This window comes from Globicephala melas, chromosome 13, assembly GCF_963455315.2.
Source record: "Globicephala melas chromosome 13, mGloMel1.2, whole genome shotgun sequence".
Taxonomy (NCBI): Eukaryota; Metazoa; Chordata; class Mammalia; order Artiodactyla; family Delphinidae; genus Globicephala; species Globicephala melas.
The window spans coordinates 66,870,125-66,886,174 of record NC_083326.1 but is presented as its reverse complement, the minus strand read 5'-3'; the positions used below and the strand labels follow the sequence as shown (position 1 = coordinate 66,886,174).

Genomic DNA, 16,050 nt, shown 5'->3' with positions numbered 1-16,050 from the left:
GGTTTCTCATTGCTGTGGCTTCTCTTGTTGTGGAGCACGGGCTCTAGGCACACGGGCTTCAGTAGTTGTGGCACATGGGCTCAGTAGTTGTGGCTCATGGGCTCTAGAGCGCAGGCTCAGTAGTTGTGGTACACGGGCTCAGTTGCTCCGCGGCATGTGGGATCTTCCCGGACCAGGGCTTGAACCCGTGTCCCTCGCATTGGCAGATGGATTCTTAACCACAGCACCACCAGTGAAGCCCTATATCCTATTCTATTTCTTTTTTCTTCTTCTTCTTTTAATGCTGGTCACAATCCCTAAAACCGATTTCAGCACTAAATCACTAATGAATCAAGACATGGTCTGAAATGAGCATTTCATTACAACTTGGTCATATTGCTCAGCACTGTCCCTCCCTAACTGGACTGGGTCTTGAACTTCTGTAACTCCCACCATGTACCTCACAGGTGTTCAACAGATGCCTGCCTGGTTTTCTCCATGATATTATTTTCATCTGTATTGCCTTCAGGGCTACAAGTCACTGTTGCCTACAGCAATTTTATTTGTGCCCCTAATAGCCCAGTGAGATCCTCATAGATTAATTACTATTTCCATTAGACCCATGAGAAACTTGACCCAGTCAGAGAGACTGTATGACTTGGGCAAAGTCCAAAGCTATTAAGTGGCAAAACCAGGGCTTTCCTTTGCCATAGTGACTCATGTGTTGCTTCTCACTCCCCTGGGAAGGCTGTGAGGAAATCAGGCCGTTCTCCAGGTGCCACTGTGGAGCTCTATCTCTGGCCCCGAAACCCCCTATCTCTGACAGTCTAAACCCTCCTCTAGTGTTCTGACTGTCTCAGTGAGCGGCTTGCTCCTACGTAGCAATGCTCAGTGAGGCCAATATGCTGGATGGGCAAAGCTCGCAAGCACACCCTCGGCCACCACCTCCTAAGGGAGAGAGGCACAGAGGAGAGAGAAGTGGGCAGCCAGAGAGTGACTAAGCCCAGATTCTGTCGGGCTCTCAGGCTGAGCTAGGCTTAGCCGTGCTGTGCCATGCCATGGCCCAAGGCAGCAGTGACACTCCATCGACACCAGGCTCTGCAGGCTCCCTAGCCTTCTCCCCAGACCCAGAAGCTAAAGACTGCCAAGAGCTCAGAGGGAGAAGACCAGTTCCCAAGGCTACTCAAGACCTGGGCTCTCTCCGCCTTGTCCTTCCAGCCATGTATCAATACTTTCCACCCAAGCACACCTCAGCCCCTCCGGTTGGCAGACTCAGCCAGGTGTGGTGCCTGTGCCCGTGACCCCTTTATCGAAAGGTGTCAGATAAACTTTGGTCCCAAGGAACCAGTATAACCGCCTCCTCCAAGCCTTACTCTCTAAACCAGCCCAAGCAGAAGGCCCAAGGTCACAGACCTCAGGATTGATCCTCCTCATCTCAACCATTGGGAAGGCCAGGCGGAGTGTGGGAGAGAGTAAAAAGAGTGGGGACCTTGAAGCCAACCAACCTAGGTTTCCATTCCAGATCCTCCAACTGGGAGACAGACCTCTAAGTCTCAACTTCATCTTCAAGTGGGACCATACACATACCTCATACTTTATAAGGCCTAAATGAAGAATAGATGTGTATAAGGACCAAGCCTCGTGGGTGGTCAGCTAATGGTAGCTTTAGGTGACTGGTATTTGCAGCTTACCTAGCACTTTCACATCCCTTTTCTCATCTGACTGGTCCATACACACACGCAGCAGGGCACAATTATCCCCATTTTACCCATGAAGCAATTGAGGTCCCAAGCGATTAAGTCATTTACTCAATGACACATAGACTGTAACTCTTGGCTTCTGACCCAGCTCTGCCACTTTGTGACTACTCCACTCTCTGAGCTTCTGGTTCCCCACCTGTAACATGGGGGCAATACCACCCCTTCAGAGGGCAGCAGTAAAGACCACATGAGACAGTAAGAGCTGATACATTTCCAGCACTCGCTCTGTACTAGCTCTGCCAAGCACTACATAGGCACACAAGTCCCCAAGGAAGTAGTTTTTATTATCTCTACTTAATAGACAAGAAAACTAAAGCTTAGCACAGCTGAATAATCTGTCCAAGGTTACACAGCCTGGAAGTAGAGGCTGCCAACTGAGTACTAAACTATCCAATAAATATAAAGTGACCCACATGTAACAGGGCCTCAATACCTGTTACATTCCCTTCTTTTTCCTTTATCACCCAGTAAAGTAGAGAACCACTACCCGCTGTGCTAAGACGGCAAGAATGAGCAAGATGAAAGTGCAGAAAATTGGGAAATGGATGTGCAATCACAGATCCAGGGACAACAAAGATGGGGGAGCTCCCCTCTCCCACCCAGAGCTGGAAAAAGAAGTGAGAATAAACAAGAGGCTGACCTACTTTGCACACTCAGTAACAACCTCTGGAGTTCATTAACCTAAGAGGTGGTAATGACTAAAGTATAAATAGCTTTTATGCCAGCTCCATAATAACCAATGGCAGGAAACTGGAATCAAGAGAGGGTGGGTTGGTGGTGTGCAAATGGCTGATGGTCAGGGCTGGGAGGCCTGTGAGGTTACCTAAGGAGTCCACCCACTCCCCAAACAGCCAGGGAAGCCTGGAGACCAAAGGGTAAGTGATCTGCCCAAGGCGACGCTGTGAGTCAGGGTAGAAAAGGAAGATGGTCTGCAGCAGCCTGGTGCTCCCTCCTGCGGCCTGGCAACCCCTGACTTGGAGGTAGGGCAGTGTCCAGGCTGCCTGTCTGGGTGAGACAGAGAGTCTGGTTTGCTTCACTCTCCCCCACTCCTGGTACAAGCTAGTTCCGGGCCTGCCTCCCTTTCCCATAAGGAATTCCCTGGCTTTGCTCCTTCCAGCCCTGGGTCAGTGCACAATGGTAAACAGTTTCTCTCCACCCTTCTCTGGCCTCAGTGCCATGGGCCTCTGCCCAACTCTCCACTCTGCACAGCCCCCCCCTCCCCCCCTCCCCATGTCAGAGGCAAGAAATGGTTCCTTTAAGCACCAGCCTTGCTGGCTCCAAAAAGCAAGGAATCCCCCTCCCCAACCCCCACTCAGCTAGGGAAAGGCACAGACCTTAGCAAAAACTCCCAGGGGAGCTCTCCCTGACAAATGCAGAGAGGTATGGAGACTATTCTCAACAGAAGACATTCGTTCCCCAACCCCCCACCCCTATGGGGCAGAGTACCACTTGAAATTCCCCACCGGCAACTGGGTCCTCAGGTCACAATCTCACTGTGGGCACCTGGGGGCCCCCATGACTCAATTACAGCCCCCCTCACCCATCCTTACAAAACTGCTAAATTTTATTGATAGAGCTTATCAAATCAGTCTTGATTCACTGCTTATCTCTGCCAAGACTCCTTCAAGGCTCCCTACTGCCCTCCTTGTTCAACAGAAACCTCAGGCCCTGGCTCCTAGGCCTTCCTATTCCCTCTACACATCCTTCTTTTTTCCCAGCCCTATTTCTAGATGGCCGTCTCTCTGAGCTGCCCTCCCTCCCCCTCCCCCAACTCTAATTCAGTCCCACTCATCTTCTGAGGCCTCCTTCAGAATACCCTCTCATCTCTACAAAGCCTTTCCTAACCACTCCAGGAGCAGAACACAATCAGCACCTCATTACATTCCATACACATCTCTCTAGAGCCTGTGTTCCAGGCCCTGAATCTACAAAGTTGAATAAAATGTAGTCCCTGCCTTTAGGGAGGTCCATCTGGCAGAGGAGACAGACGGGTGAGTAAATAACTAGCACACACAGAGGTGCTATCACAGAAAAACTAGAAGGGTAGAAGGTGCTAGGAGACTGCAAGAAGCCCTCAGGGTGGGGGTGGGGGGAGTTAGGGAAAGCTTTAAAGGGGAGCTGACTTTTGAGATGGTCCTTGAAGGATGACAGGAAGTGGCCAGGGTAAGAAAGGGGAAAGAGCACATCAGGCAAAAGACCCAGTATGGGAAAGCACAAGTGAATGGAAAAGGGCCTGGCTTGTTTGGGGAATGTGAGCAGTCCAGTGGAGCGAGTCTGGCTTCTCCGCTCGACTGTCCACTCCACTGAGGCAGCATTCCACGAGAAGGTGCGCTCCTGGGGGACAGAGGCTCTGCCAATCACACTCTCCACAGTGTGTCCTGGCCCTAGAACAGAGCCTAGTACCTAAGCTGGTGCTCAATAAATGTGTGTTGACAGATTCATTTGCTTTGTGACCTCAAGCACTCTGAGTTTCAGTTTTCTCCCCACTGAGATGGGAATACTATCCTCTACCTTGAGATCAGATGGGAAAAGCACAAGCACAGAAAGTGCTTCATAAAGGGCACTCCCTCTCTGGCCTGATACCAGCTCTGGATCTTCTTTGAAGCCCAGCACAGGGCTGAGTTCAGATGTGCTTGATGATGGCCTTTTACAACATTATAATTCTATATTCAATTAACATAATTGAATGTTTGTTATAACACTTACCAGGTACTTGCTATGGACCAGACATGGTGCTCAACACTTAAATTATTTCATTTAATCCTGACAACAAGCACATGAAATAGATCCTCTAATTATCACCTCCTCTGGCTTCTGCAGATGAAGAAACTCAGGTTTTCAGCAAGCCAGTAACTATCCAATGTCCAGGGTGAGCAGAGGACAGCTCTGGGAGGTATACCTGGGCCCTGCTCTTCTGCTCTGTCACTCAACTCTGGCACTGACTGCTATCCACTAGGCTGGGTGAGCACAAGCTTTGCTCCCAGGGAGCTTGGAACTTAGTGACCTCAGAGCCATATACTGTGTGATGCTTGGCAAGTCACTTTACCACTCTAGGATTTGGTGTCTACCTCTGTAAAATGGAGATTATGATGATAATAACTATATCTCACAGAGTTAAATGAGGTGGTATTGGTGAAAGCATGGTCCACCATGCAGGCTCTTCTGTGAAATGGCATTACCATGTGATTATGCTGCGAGGTTGGAAGGGGTCACTCAGAGGCAGGACAGGAAGCCAAGGATGAAAGTCTACAAGGAACACAGGAGGGTGGTGGTAATTATGAAGCAAACTCTTACTCCTTCCCCAAGTGACTGCTACTACCCAAGAGGGCAGAGGCCCCAGGCAGCCCTACACTTGCATGCTTTGAATTGAATCTTTCAGGAGACCCAATTTTGTTCTCACTTCTGCTTTATCTTCACAGACCAAGGAGAAGATCAGGCCCTCGCATCAGAGTCTTCAGAGTCACCTGAGGGCTCTGTTCCAAATGACTCAATGAGGAACTGATTGGGGGATTCCCAACCTGCCCTGGCAGGACAGAAAGCTCCAGACCACAAGCAGAGTGGGATTGGCTCCCGTTTTACCCCCAAGGTCCAAGGGTGGGTAGGCAGAGCACATGAGGAAGTCTGGATCTTCACACCCACACTGCCTTGTTCTCTCACCATTATGCCAAAGGCCTGAAGTAAACCTTAGAGGATAATTCACACTCGAATTATAAGAGCCACCATGTACCACTGAACTCTTACTTTGTGGCATACACTGTGCTGGGTGCTTTACCAACATTGCCTTCCTTAATACTCATAACCATAACTGGTATGGGGCCAGTTCCCTCTCCCAATGCCACCACCTGGCCCATTTACAGACTCAGAGAGGTCACATGGCTAGAAAGTGACAGAGCCAGGGCTTGAAGTCAGGTCTGCTGGTGTCTTGAACCCAGGATCTCCCAGGTCCAAATTTAGTTTCTCCTTTTTTGTAAAACCAAGACAGAGAGGAAAGGGAAATATACAGCATCCTCCAAAAGAGGCTGGCTAAGAAAGATGGCTTCTGGACACACAGAAGAGGAGGAACAAGAGTTTTCCATACTATGTTCCTGGGCCCCTTACTACCCAGCTGCTCTTGCCTTATCTTGGGGTATATGTGAGGGGTTGTGTGTGGAGACCTGGGACAGGAAGTGTGCCATCCATTATAACAACTCAACAACAAAAACAACTCGAGAAGCCTACTAGGAAAAGTGTAGACACTTGGGGCTGGACTGAAAGTCCTAAGGCTGGGACAGAAAGAGGGAGGACAGGCCACACAGTGGCAACAAGCTTTGGTAAGATGGAAAATTGGGAAGAAGGAACCCTGGCTTCTAGGCACAATTCCATTACTTGTTCAGCTTAGGTTTCCTTGTCTGTAAACAGGGCAAAATAAAACTTACCCTACTGACTTCCCATTGCTCCTGTAAGGATTACTGCAAGGCAATGAGAAAGAAAGCACTTCGCAGAACAAAGAGGTAGACAAATCAAAGCATTCTTTGATTTGACTGCACTCCCAAAGACATGAGGGCCACTGGTCTGACAAAGGGAGGTCCTCTCATAAGAGGAACAGAGCATGCTGGAAGCATTGGCCTTTTGGGCTGTGCCCTGACGACCCCTTGCACTTGTGTGGTACCTGATAAAAAACTTCTCAAAGCCCCTTTCATATACTCCAAGGTCAGTCTCAGAATGTTAGAAGCAGAAGACCTCTTCAACATCACCCATTAAAACTATCTTAGTTTACATGTAGGGGAAACTGAGGTTTAGAAAGATTAAGCAACTTTCTCAAGGTCGCAGAGCTAGTTAGGGGCCCAGGGAAGCCCAGGGCTCAGGTCTCCTGATCCCTGTTCAGCAGTGTTTGTTTACACATGCTCCTAATCCAGTTATCTCATTTGATCCTCACAATCCTTTTGTACACAGACCACACCTTTATCTACTGTTGAATGTCTGACTTCCCTGCTAGGCTCTAGGTCTTGGGACGGCAGGACCAAGTCCCCAGAGCCTAGCACATGGCTGCACACGTAGTATGTGCTGGATGAAAAGCAGGGAGCATTAGCCCCATGGTCAGGTGAGAGGACGTGCTTAAGTCACACACCACCAGGGGCAGTGGTGGAGCCGGCACTGGCACCTTGACCCCTGGGTTCAGAACCCTTTCCCATATTAGCCTAAATCCACATATCCAGCCAGAATCATCTCTGAGAAATGGCTGGTGGTGCCCCGAAGGGCTGAGGGGTTCACTTTCTCATAGGCACTGGACTTGCTTCCACCTCCCAGCTGAGGCACCAGCTCCAGGAACAGAATAAAGGTGAGATGAAGTAGCCCTCAGCTGCCATCTACCTCCCCTTGATCAGCTTAGGCTGTGCCTAAAAGCCCCAAACCTACCCTCCCCAGCTACATACCGCCCTAAGGTAGGCTTTCCATGCCCTCAGGCCTTACTCCTCTCTCCTTGGAGAGGAGTCTAGCCCTTCTTGCAGCCTTCCTTGCCATCCAATATGTTTACTGGGCAGAGACCTCAAAGCTCAGTTCCACTCACCCCACCCCCTCCCAACCAGGCCAAACCCACTCTTACTGGAGAGAGACAAAGAAACCCTTGATGTGCCCTGAGCGTGCCAGCCATGCCAGGCACCTTGGGGAGCCCAGGGCTGTGACAAAGCAGAGTCAGCAGCAGTCCACTGTCCGCTTCAAAAGAAGGCCACAGATGGCCTTCCTTCCCTGTGGTCAGGAGGCCCCGGAATGGCTAGGGCCACTTCAGCTTGGCCAAAGCCTTCCCAGTTCCCCTCAGGCTACACAGCCAATCAGGCACCAAGCCCTACTTGCTGACTTCTTCATCCTTATAGCTCCAGGACTCTTCCAGGCCTCTCTACAGCCCTTTCGGGCTGTCCCAACCTCTCCCAACTGCTCTCACTGCCTGTGGCCCAGCTCCTCTTTATGCCATCTTCCATGCCAGCACCAGACTGACCTTGATGAAACACAGGAGGCCTCAGTCTGACATTCAAGGCTAGTCACAGTCTGCCCAACCTACTTTGCTACCCTCCCCTTGCTTCACGTCATCCTCCCGCCTCCCATTCTTCTTGTCACCTCTTGGCACACCACATTTCTCAAACAGCTGGCTTCTGGGGGAACTCTGCACACGGGTCCCCCTCCCATACAACAGAATAGCCTTCCTTGCTCCTTCTCAGGCCTGGATCAAATGCCACTTCTTTTCTCTGGGCTCCTATGGATGGAGCTTGCTGCTGCTTCTTCCTATATATTCCCAGAGCAACCACATGCCTCCATTACAGGCTTTATTGCTCAACATTGTAATGATTTGGTTGTGCTTCTATTTTCCAACCAGTCTGTGAATGCTTTGAGGACAAGACACAGATGTCTTGATCAACTCTGTATCCTTAGTCCCTGTCACAGAGGCTGGTAGAGTAGGGGCTCAATAAATGTTGGATAAATAAACTCACTGCTAAGATGGATAAACTGGTGAAAGTAAAGCCTTGGCTTTCTCTCCCAGGCTCCTGGGTCTGCTGCCTACTTCCCTACATGAAGAGCAGAGAAGAGGTAAGCTGTGCCAGCCTCTGAGGAACTGGACAGAGCATGGAATAGAGTAGGGTGGGGTGGGATAGAGAAGGGAAAGAGAACGATTAGAAAAGGAAAGCCTAAGTTGGCAGCTTCCCTAAAATCCTCGAAAGGGGGCTTCTAAGCAGGTCAAGCATCAGGAGAGTTGGTTTGCCAGTAGAGCAGCCAGGAGTTTTCTCCCTGCCAGGGTCTCCCTCCCTGGGCCCAGGATGGCAGCAGATTTGCCAGGGGCAGACAAAGCAGCTAAAGGAGGCCTCTTCCCCGTCAGGTGTGCTGCCAGCAGGATAAAGAGAGTGATCAGCTAGGACACTGACAATGGGTGGATGACGACTGGGTTCTGCTCTGGTGGGCAATGCATCCTGGCCTGAGGTTCAACTGGCTTGGAGTGAGGGAGAGAATGGGCAGGTCCACGTAGCTGTGGTAGCAGTGGGCTGAGAGTCAGAAGATCTGGGATCCCTCCCAAATCTGGCTCCACTGTTAACTAACTGCAAGGCTTCTCCAAGCCTCAGATTTCTTACCTGTACGGGGTGCATAATCCCTGCCTTACCTACAAAGAAACACTTCTTCCAAAAGGCACACACTAGATATCAAAGTCAGATGGTCATTACGCAGTATTTTGGGGTCAAGAGCAGTGTAGACTCTGGCCTATGGGAGGGCTAGAACAGGCCTGATCTGGCTAGGCTTCCAGGGCCTCCCCAAGGATCTTCACTGGGTCTTTCTCTGGCCTGGCTGGCCATGGACTTCGACTGTACTGAGAGACCTGCCTTGCCTTCCACACTGGGATGGGGAGGTAGCCAGGTTCCTGCTAACTGCTGCTCTGGGTGTGGGGGCCTCAGGGACTGGTGAGCACCTGGCGCCCCGCCGGCTTCCACCTTAGCAAGGTTGTCACTGGATTCAGTGTCGAGAAAGAGGTTCTAGCCCCAGTTCTTCCATTTACCAGCTGGCAAGCCTTGGGCGCTTTCTTCTTAGAACTTCAGTGTACTCATCTACAAAATGGGATAACCACCCCTCTCAGGGGAACGTAAGGGTTCACCATGGGTTAGGGTTCACTCCTGCCCACAGTGGATGGACCTCACTGACGCTCATCATCACAGCCAGAGATGGAAAGTAGGAAATGAAAAGACAGGACCGCTAGCTACTCCAGTCTCTATGAGGAGGTAGAACATTCATTGAGCATTCATTGACAACACCTATGGTGTTGTCAGGCTCTTTTCAAACATCAGTTCATTTAAACCTTACAACAACCCTGCAAAGTCAGTATTATCATAACCATTTCACAGTGAGAAACTGAGGCTCATAAAAGTGAAGCAATATGTCCAAGGTCACACAAACAGCCAGACTTCAGAGCTTAGGTGAGGAGGGAGCACAGAGCACCTTTTTTTCCCACCGCGGTGTAAACAGATTGCAAGGCTGAACCAGAGCCAGGCCTCACTGGCCCCCTGAAGGTCCTGTTTCAGACCCAGATGCTGGGAGGACAAAACATCAAGCAGGCCCACCGCTTTATCTCTTTCCCACAGCTTAGGATTTCCTAGCAGGCGGACACCCAGGCACCTTCCCAGGGCAGCAGCTAGTGTGCTGGCCTCCTCCTTCACCAAGTCAAGTCTTGTCTGAGGGCCTAGAACACCCACAGGGCTACCAAACCGGATTTTCCTTTGAAACTGGAGGAAGAGAAGGAGGAGAGAAAATGAAGGATCTGTGGCCCAGAGTCATAGACCGGGGCTCCACATGTGCAGCTGTCTCTTTCCAGATGGGCTACCCAGGGACCACTCCACTGCCAGCTCCACGCTCTCCTGGAAACTGTAATAGCTCAAGAAAAGAGGATGTTCTGAACTTACAAACTGGAGAAGGTGGTGGAAAAGCGGGGAGGCAGGCCCTGGCCTGTCAGGAGGGCCCTGGCCCAACAATAACTGGCACAGACCAAACTATCAGGATGTCAATTAAGCCAGTTCTAAGATTTCCAAAGTCATAGGGCTGCCATAGTTGGCTATGAGTAGTGGAGGGCCCAGGGGACAGGGGAACTAAATCAGCAAAAGACAATATTGCTGTTCCAGATGTTTCTCCCTGGGCCCAGTTCAGATCCCTCTATCCCCTAACAGGAAGCCAACACCCACGGGACCCCAGAGAGCATAGCTCCTCACCTTATCTGGCCTGAAGCACTGAGCAGACTGAAGCTGGGTGGGAAACTCCAGCTTCAGGAGGCCAGTCCTGGCAATCACATAGGAAAAGGAAAGGGAGGTCAGGGATCCACCCTTCTCAGGCCATCTTGCTCAGGCCAGAGACCTGGTATCCAACTGATATCCTTCTTTCCCCTCCTGACCAAGTCCTCTTTGCTGCAAAAGGGACCCCCCACCCCCCCACAAACAGGTCTGCTCTTCCTACCCCGAAGTGATAGGAATGGTAACATCACTCCTCCCACCCTTCCCTGCTGAGGATACTTCTTTCTCCTCCTCTGGTCCTTCCTGGGCTTCAACAACCAGCTCAGTTGCCAGCCAAACCAAAAGAACTAATGCTGCCAGCATTCCTGTCTGTGCCCATGCCACCACAGGGTCCTTCACTGGCTGGCTGCTTTCTTGCCTCTCCCCACTCACTGGCTACTGCTCAAGGGCAGGCAGGGACCATCGTGGGCCCAGCAAAGGTTCCCTGTAGAGTAGGCTCAACAGACAGACAAGGTGGGACTTCCCTGGTAGTGCAGTGGTTAAGAATCCACCTGCCAATGCAGGGGACACGGGTTCGAGCCCTGGTCCAGGAAGATCCCACATGCCGCGGAGCAACTAAGCCCGCGAGCCACAATTACTGAGCCTGCACTCTAGAGCCCGCGAGCCACAACTACTGAGCCTGCATGCTGCAACTACTGAAGACTGCATGCCCTAGAGCCCATGCTCCACAAGAGAAGCTACTGCAATGAGAAGCCCGCGCATCACAACAAAGAGTAGCCCCACTCGGCTCACCATAACTAGAGAGAGCCCACAGGTAGCAGCAACGAAGACCAAACACAGCCAAAAAAAGAAAAAAGAAAAAAAAAAGATGGACAAGGTGAAGTAGAAAAGGCCTAGGGCTGGAAATCAAGAGTTCTGGGTTTAATTCCTGGTTTTGCTCCTAATTGACTGAAGAGGTGAGGTTAATCACTTCTCTTAGGCCTCAGTTTACCTATCCATATGAGAATGGCCATCTCTAAGCTCACTTTCAGCTTCCTGATTTGAAATGTGTGCCGGTAAATGTCACTCAATAAATAAATATTAATTGAGCATTTACTTCTCTGCAGGCCTGAGGAAAAAGTGAATAAGCCTGGTCCCAGGGAATTCCCTGGCGGTCCAGTAGTTAGGACTCCACACTTTCACTGCTGAGGGCCTGGGTTCAATCCCTGGTCAGGAAACTAAGATCCAACAAGCCGCAGCTCCCCCGCAAAAAAAAAAAAAGCCTGGTTCCAGTCCTGAAGCTCATCAGTCTAATGAAGTGGTAATGACAACACAGCCTTATCCTTGCTGGGCCATCCCTGTTAGCCTCCCACACTGCTGAGGGAGTCAAAAGTGCTGACCTGAGCCAGGGAAGGTGAGGGCAGACAGGTTCTTCTAGGAACCTTCTATTATTCTACCTGTCCAGCACTCGATTTACTGCTGGGGCCATATGCCATATTAATGGGTGGTAAAGGCAGTGGAAACGGTACTGACTGGGGAGTCAGAAACCCTGGGTTCAAGTCCTGGTTCTGATACTAATGTGCTGTGTGATGTTTCTTTTTTTAATTTATTCATTTTTGGCTGCGTTGGGTCCTCGTTGCTGTGCGTGGGCTTTCTCTAGTTGTGGCGAGCGGGGGCTACTCTTCATTTCGGTGCGCAGGCTTCTCGTTGTGGTGGCTTCTCTTGTTGCGTGCGGAGCACGGGCTCTAGGTGCACAAGCTTCAGTAGTTGTGGCACGTGGGCTCAGTAGTTGTGACTCGCGGGCCTAGAGCACAGGTTCAGTAGTTGTGGCGCATGGGCTTAGTTGCTCTGCGGCATGTGGGATCTTCCTGGACCAGGGCTCAAACCCGTGTCCTCTGCATTGGCAGGCGAATTCTTAACCACTTGCACCACCGGGGAAGCCCTGTGCTATGTGATCTTAAGCAAGTTATTCTCTTCTCTGGACCTCAGTTTCCTCATCTGTATAATAAGTTAGGGTTAAGCTGGTCAAACTTGTAAGATCCCTTCCAGCGTTAACAGTCTATGATTTTATGATCTACTCATGCCAGGTACCTAGCAATCACCTGAGTGGGGTAGCTTCTGATCTGCTTTCTTCCCCCATCCCCCTAACCCCTGGCAACTGCCAAAACTGATAGTCTTGAGACAACCTTTGGCCCAGGATGGCTGAAACAGACCTTTAATCTGGAGCCAGAGTCCCTGCCATCTCCACTGCAGCCATCAGTGCTAATGTTTCACTTCTCTGGGATAGCACATGGTCTCCTAGCCCTCAACCACGAGACTGGGTTCAGGGCAGTCACCCTGAAACTTCCCATAACTTCCTCTTTTACGGTCTTGAGCAGGGACTTACTTTTGGCTTTTTTTGAACAACAATATAAACTATACAGGGAACATCCAAGCTTTCAGACACCAGAGATTTTAGGTTGACCAACAGGGTCAAGAAAGTGAGGCAGGCAGAGAGGAAGGGATGTGGAATCCCACCTCAGTCCCAGCGCTACAGACACCAATTATGCAGACGGTGTCATTGGTTTGCGGTTGGAGGGTGGGAAAGACAGATGTCTGGCTGCTTGGCTGGGGACTACAGCCAAAGGGAGGTGCTTCCACTGGGGCCTCTCTGTCCACAAATACCAGAGGTACGCCCTCATTTTCTCATCAATTTTCAGACCCTTAGAAGGAAAAGAAAGGAAACAACATTTTCCTGGGCCACTACTTGAGCCAGGCATTATGCTAGGCACCTTCGAATACTTCATCTTATTTAATCCCCATAGTAATCTTGGAAGTAGGTATTACTGTTTCCCTTTACAGTGACGAAGCAGGCTCAGAGATTCAGGAACTTGCCCAAGGTCACAAAGCCAGCAAGATTTCTTCCTAAATCTGGCCTTTTTCCACTATATCACACTGCTCTGTACCCTGATACCTGGTTAACTGCCTGATAAGCATGGAGTAGGAATTCTTATCTCCCAGAATTCACCAGCAAATCTGAGCTCTTCCTTCCAAGCACCCACAAATGCAACTGGGAACTCCTTTCCCACTTTTCTAGACCTCATGCCTCCCAGGACCCTGATCCCTGGTGTCTGCTCTTCAATTCAAAAATATACCCTAAGTACCCTTTGGGTTCTCACAAGCTAATCCCTGGGGAACTGTGACAAAGCTGCAAGTCAGGGTGAAGGATCAGAATAAGGGGTGCTCTCTGAGTCCTGGACTGGACTAGCCTTAGTTTGCTGTGAGCAAGTGGGAAGAGGCTGGAGGAGAGAGATCCAGTGGGTAAAAGAGAACTCTCCTTAGGGGAGGGGCCTGCATTTCTCTCCAACTCTCCAAAGGAGAAGGAGGCCTGGTGAATATGAGGCTTTGGGACTGCGGAAAATCCCAGAAGGGACCTTTATGGGGTGTGGGGTGGGGATCTTACAGATGGTTAAGGCTCTTCCATAAGTCATAAGAGAGCCTGATAGGACAGCTGGGATGGGAATGGGGTCTAGAGTCCATCTTTCCTAAGGGCATCACCAGCCCATACATACGATCTCTGTGAGGACTGGACTCAGGGAGTTCTGTGGGGGCAGAACGTGGCTGCTCAGCTTACTCCGCTTGGAGGGAAGGTGCTGCTCCACTGCCTCACATTGCTCTGCCTGCCAGCTGGGTGCCTGGGTGTGGGAGATCTGGGTGTGCTATGAGCAGGGACCCTGCTGTCTCCTTGCCTGCCCCACAGTCTGCATTTGGAGAGGAGGTGCATGTTTCCACAGCATACACAGAGACAGCTGACAGTCTGTCCTAGAGGTGAGGTACCATCATCCTGTGGGTACTGGGAAGGGGCAGTGCCTGCCCACCTGCTGCTGGTGACAGGGAGAAACCTGCCTCTGAGGGGGGAGAGGGGGGCACTCTCTGACCCTTCCATGAGGGGAAGGGACTGTCTGTCCCAAGCTGACCAATGTCAATTCATCCAGAGGTCCGTGTGTCTTGAGGTGAGGGTCAGTCTGTCCCGGAGTGCGGTGGGGGCAGAGCAGCCCGTCCCTCTGAAGTCTGCCTAAGGTGTCCCCCTGAAGTGGGGGTAGTGGGGTGTTGAGACAAGGGCGTCTGTGGGTCTTGTGGGAGGCTGGGTATGGAGAATAGCAGCCTGCTGGGGGAGGGGCGGCCACTTGTGAGCCTGTCAGGGGCTGGCTGACTCAGCCAGCCCTAAGGCGAGGGTGGCAGCGCTGGGGTTGGGACAGGTATCTGTCGACCAGCCCGCACTGGTGAGGAGAGCCCTGTCGGCCCTTCCTAGGGGTGGGTCAGTCCGGCTGGGGGGGAGGTGGGGGTGGGGCAAGGGAGACAAGGGGTCGGTTGTTCCTGGTTGGAAGGGAGACGTGTCTGTCCTTTCTGAGAGCGGTTCTGTCCGCGTCGAGGACCCCCCGCGGGTCCCGCCCCCGGCCGCCGGCCCCCCGGCTCCGAGCCCCGGAGATACTCACGCGCCCTCGGCGCCCTGCGAGCCCACGATGAAGCCGAACTTGTCGATGCGGCGCTCGGCAAAGCCGTTGGCCTCTGAATCGGAGCCCAAAGAGCTGAGTTCGTCGGCGGCTGCGGCGTCGGGGCCCGGGGCCAAGCTCTCCCGGGTCCCCGACAGGCTCCCCCCGGCTGCAGGCGCGCGCGGCCCGTTCTCTCCGTGGCTCTTCGCCATCCCGGCCGCGCCCGCCGCCTCAGCCTCAGCGGCCACCTCAGCCACCTCAGCCGCCCGACCTCCGCCGACGCCACCGACGCCCCGCCCATGAGCCGCGCCCATTGGTCGCCACAAAGCCGGGGGCGGGGCCCTAGGCCTTCCCTGGCACCTCCTCCCCCCCATGCCCAATGGGCGCCGCAGACCCCGGGACCCGCCCACCTCCCCCAGGCTGGCGCCAACAGGCCCGACGTGAGGGGGCGGGGCAGCCGTCACCCGAAGCCCTCCCCCCTGGGCTGCCAATCACTAGAACACCTGAAAAAGCTTCTCGGGCCTTTCCGGGTTAGCCCGGGCCTGGTCCGACACCTGCCGCACCGCCCAGGCCGAGACCGAGGGCTCCCTCTGGGAATTCCGCCTCTGCCTCCTGAACCCCCACACTCCTCGCGAGACCCTAGGGACGTGGGTGGGGATTGTCCTCCCATTCATTTATGAGGAGCTCTGAGGAGACGCGGGATGGGTCCGGGGACACGCCCAGGGACACTCGGCGGCTTAAAGACCTAGGCTGAGCTATAAGTTCAGCAGCCCCTTCCTTCCCCCTGCTCACTGTTTCTGGGGCTTTAGAGAGGCCTAATTAGTAAGATTAATGACCAACGACTATTGAGCTACTCGCTGCCCCGAGTTCTACCTACTTTCTCTTCTAATTTTTATTTTTCCAACAGCTTTATTGAGATATAATTAACATAACATAAAAATCGCCCGTTTAAAGTGTATAATTGTTTTAAGCATATTTATAGTTGTGCAACCATCCCCATTATCTAGTTTTAGAACATCTTCATCACCCCAAAAAGAAATTCCTATCTTTACCAGTCACTCCCCATCCTTCCTCCCCCAGTCCCTGGCAACCACTAAAATTTCTGTCTCCATAGTTTTGCTTTTTCTG

General features: G+C 51.9%; 1 protein-coding gene across 3 annotated transcripts in view; it reads right to left on the bottom strand.

Moving 5' to 3' along the window:
• The window catches only part of TBC1D10A (TBC1 domain family member 10A), a 30,110-nt gene extending 14,915 nt beyond the window's left edge, over positions 1-15,195 (bottom strand). For all 3 annotated transcript variants that reach the window (XM_030860786.3, XM_060310797.2, XM_030860785.3), the window contains exon 1: positions 14,926-15,195. In XM_030860786.3, the coding sequence (XP_030716646.1) occupies positions 14,926-15,134 (209 nt within the window). In that variant the 5' untranslated portion in view covers positions 15,135-15,195. The remainder of the gene's footprint in view (positions 1-14,925) is intronic.
• Positions 15,196-16,050: the final 855 nt, after the last annotated feature.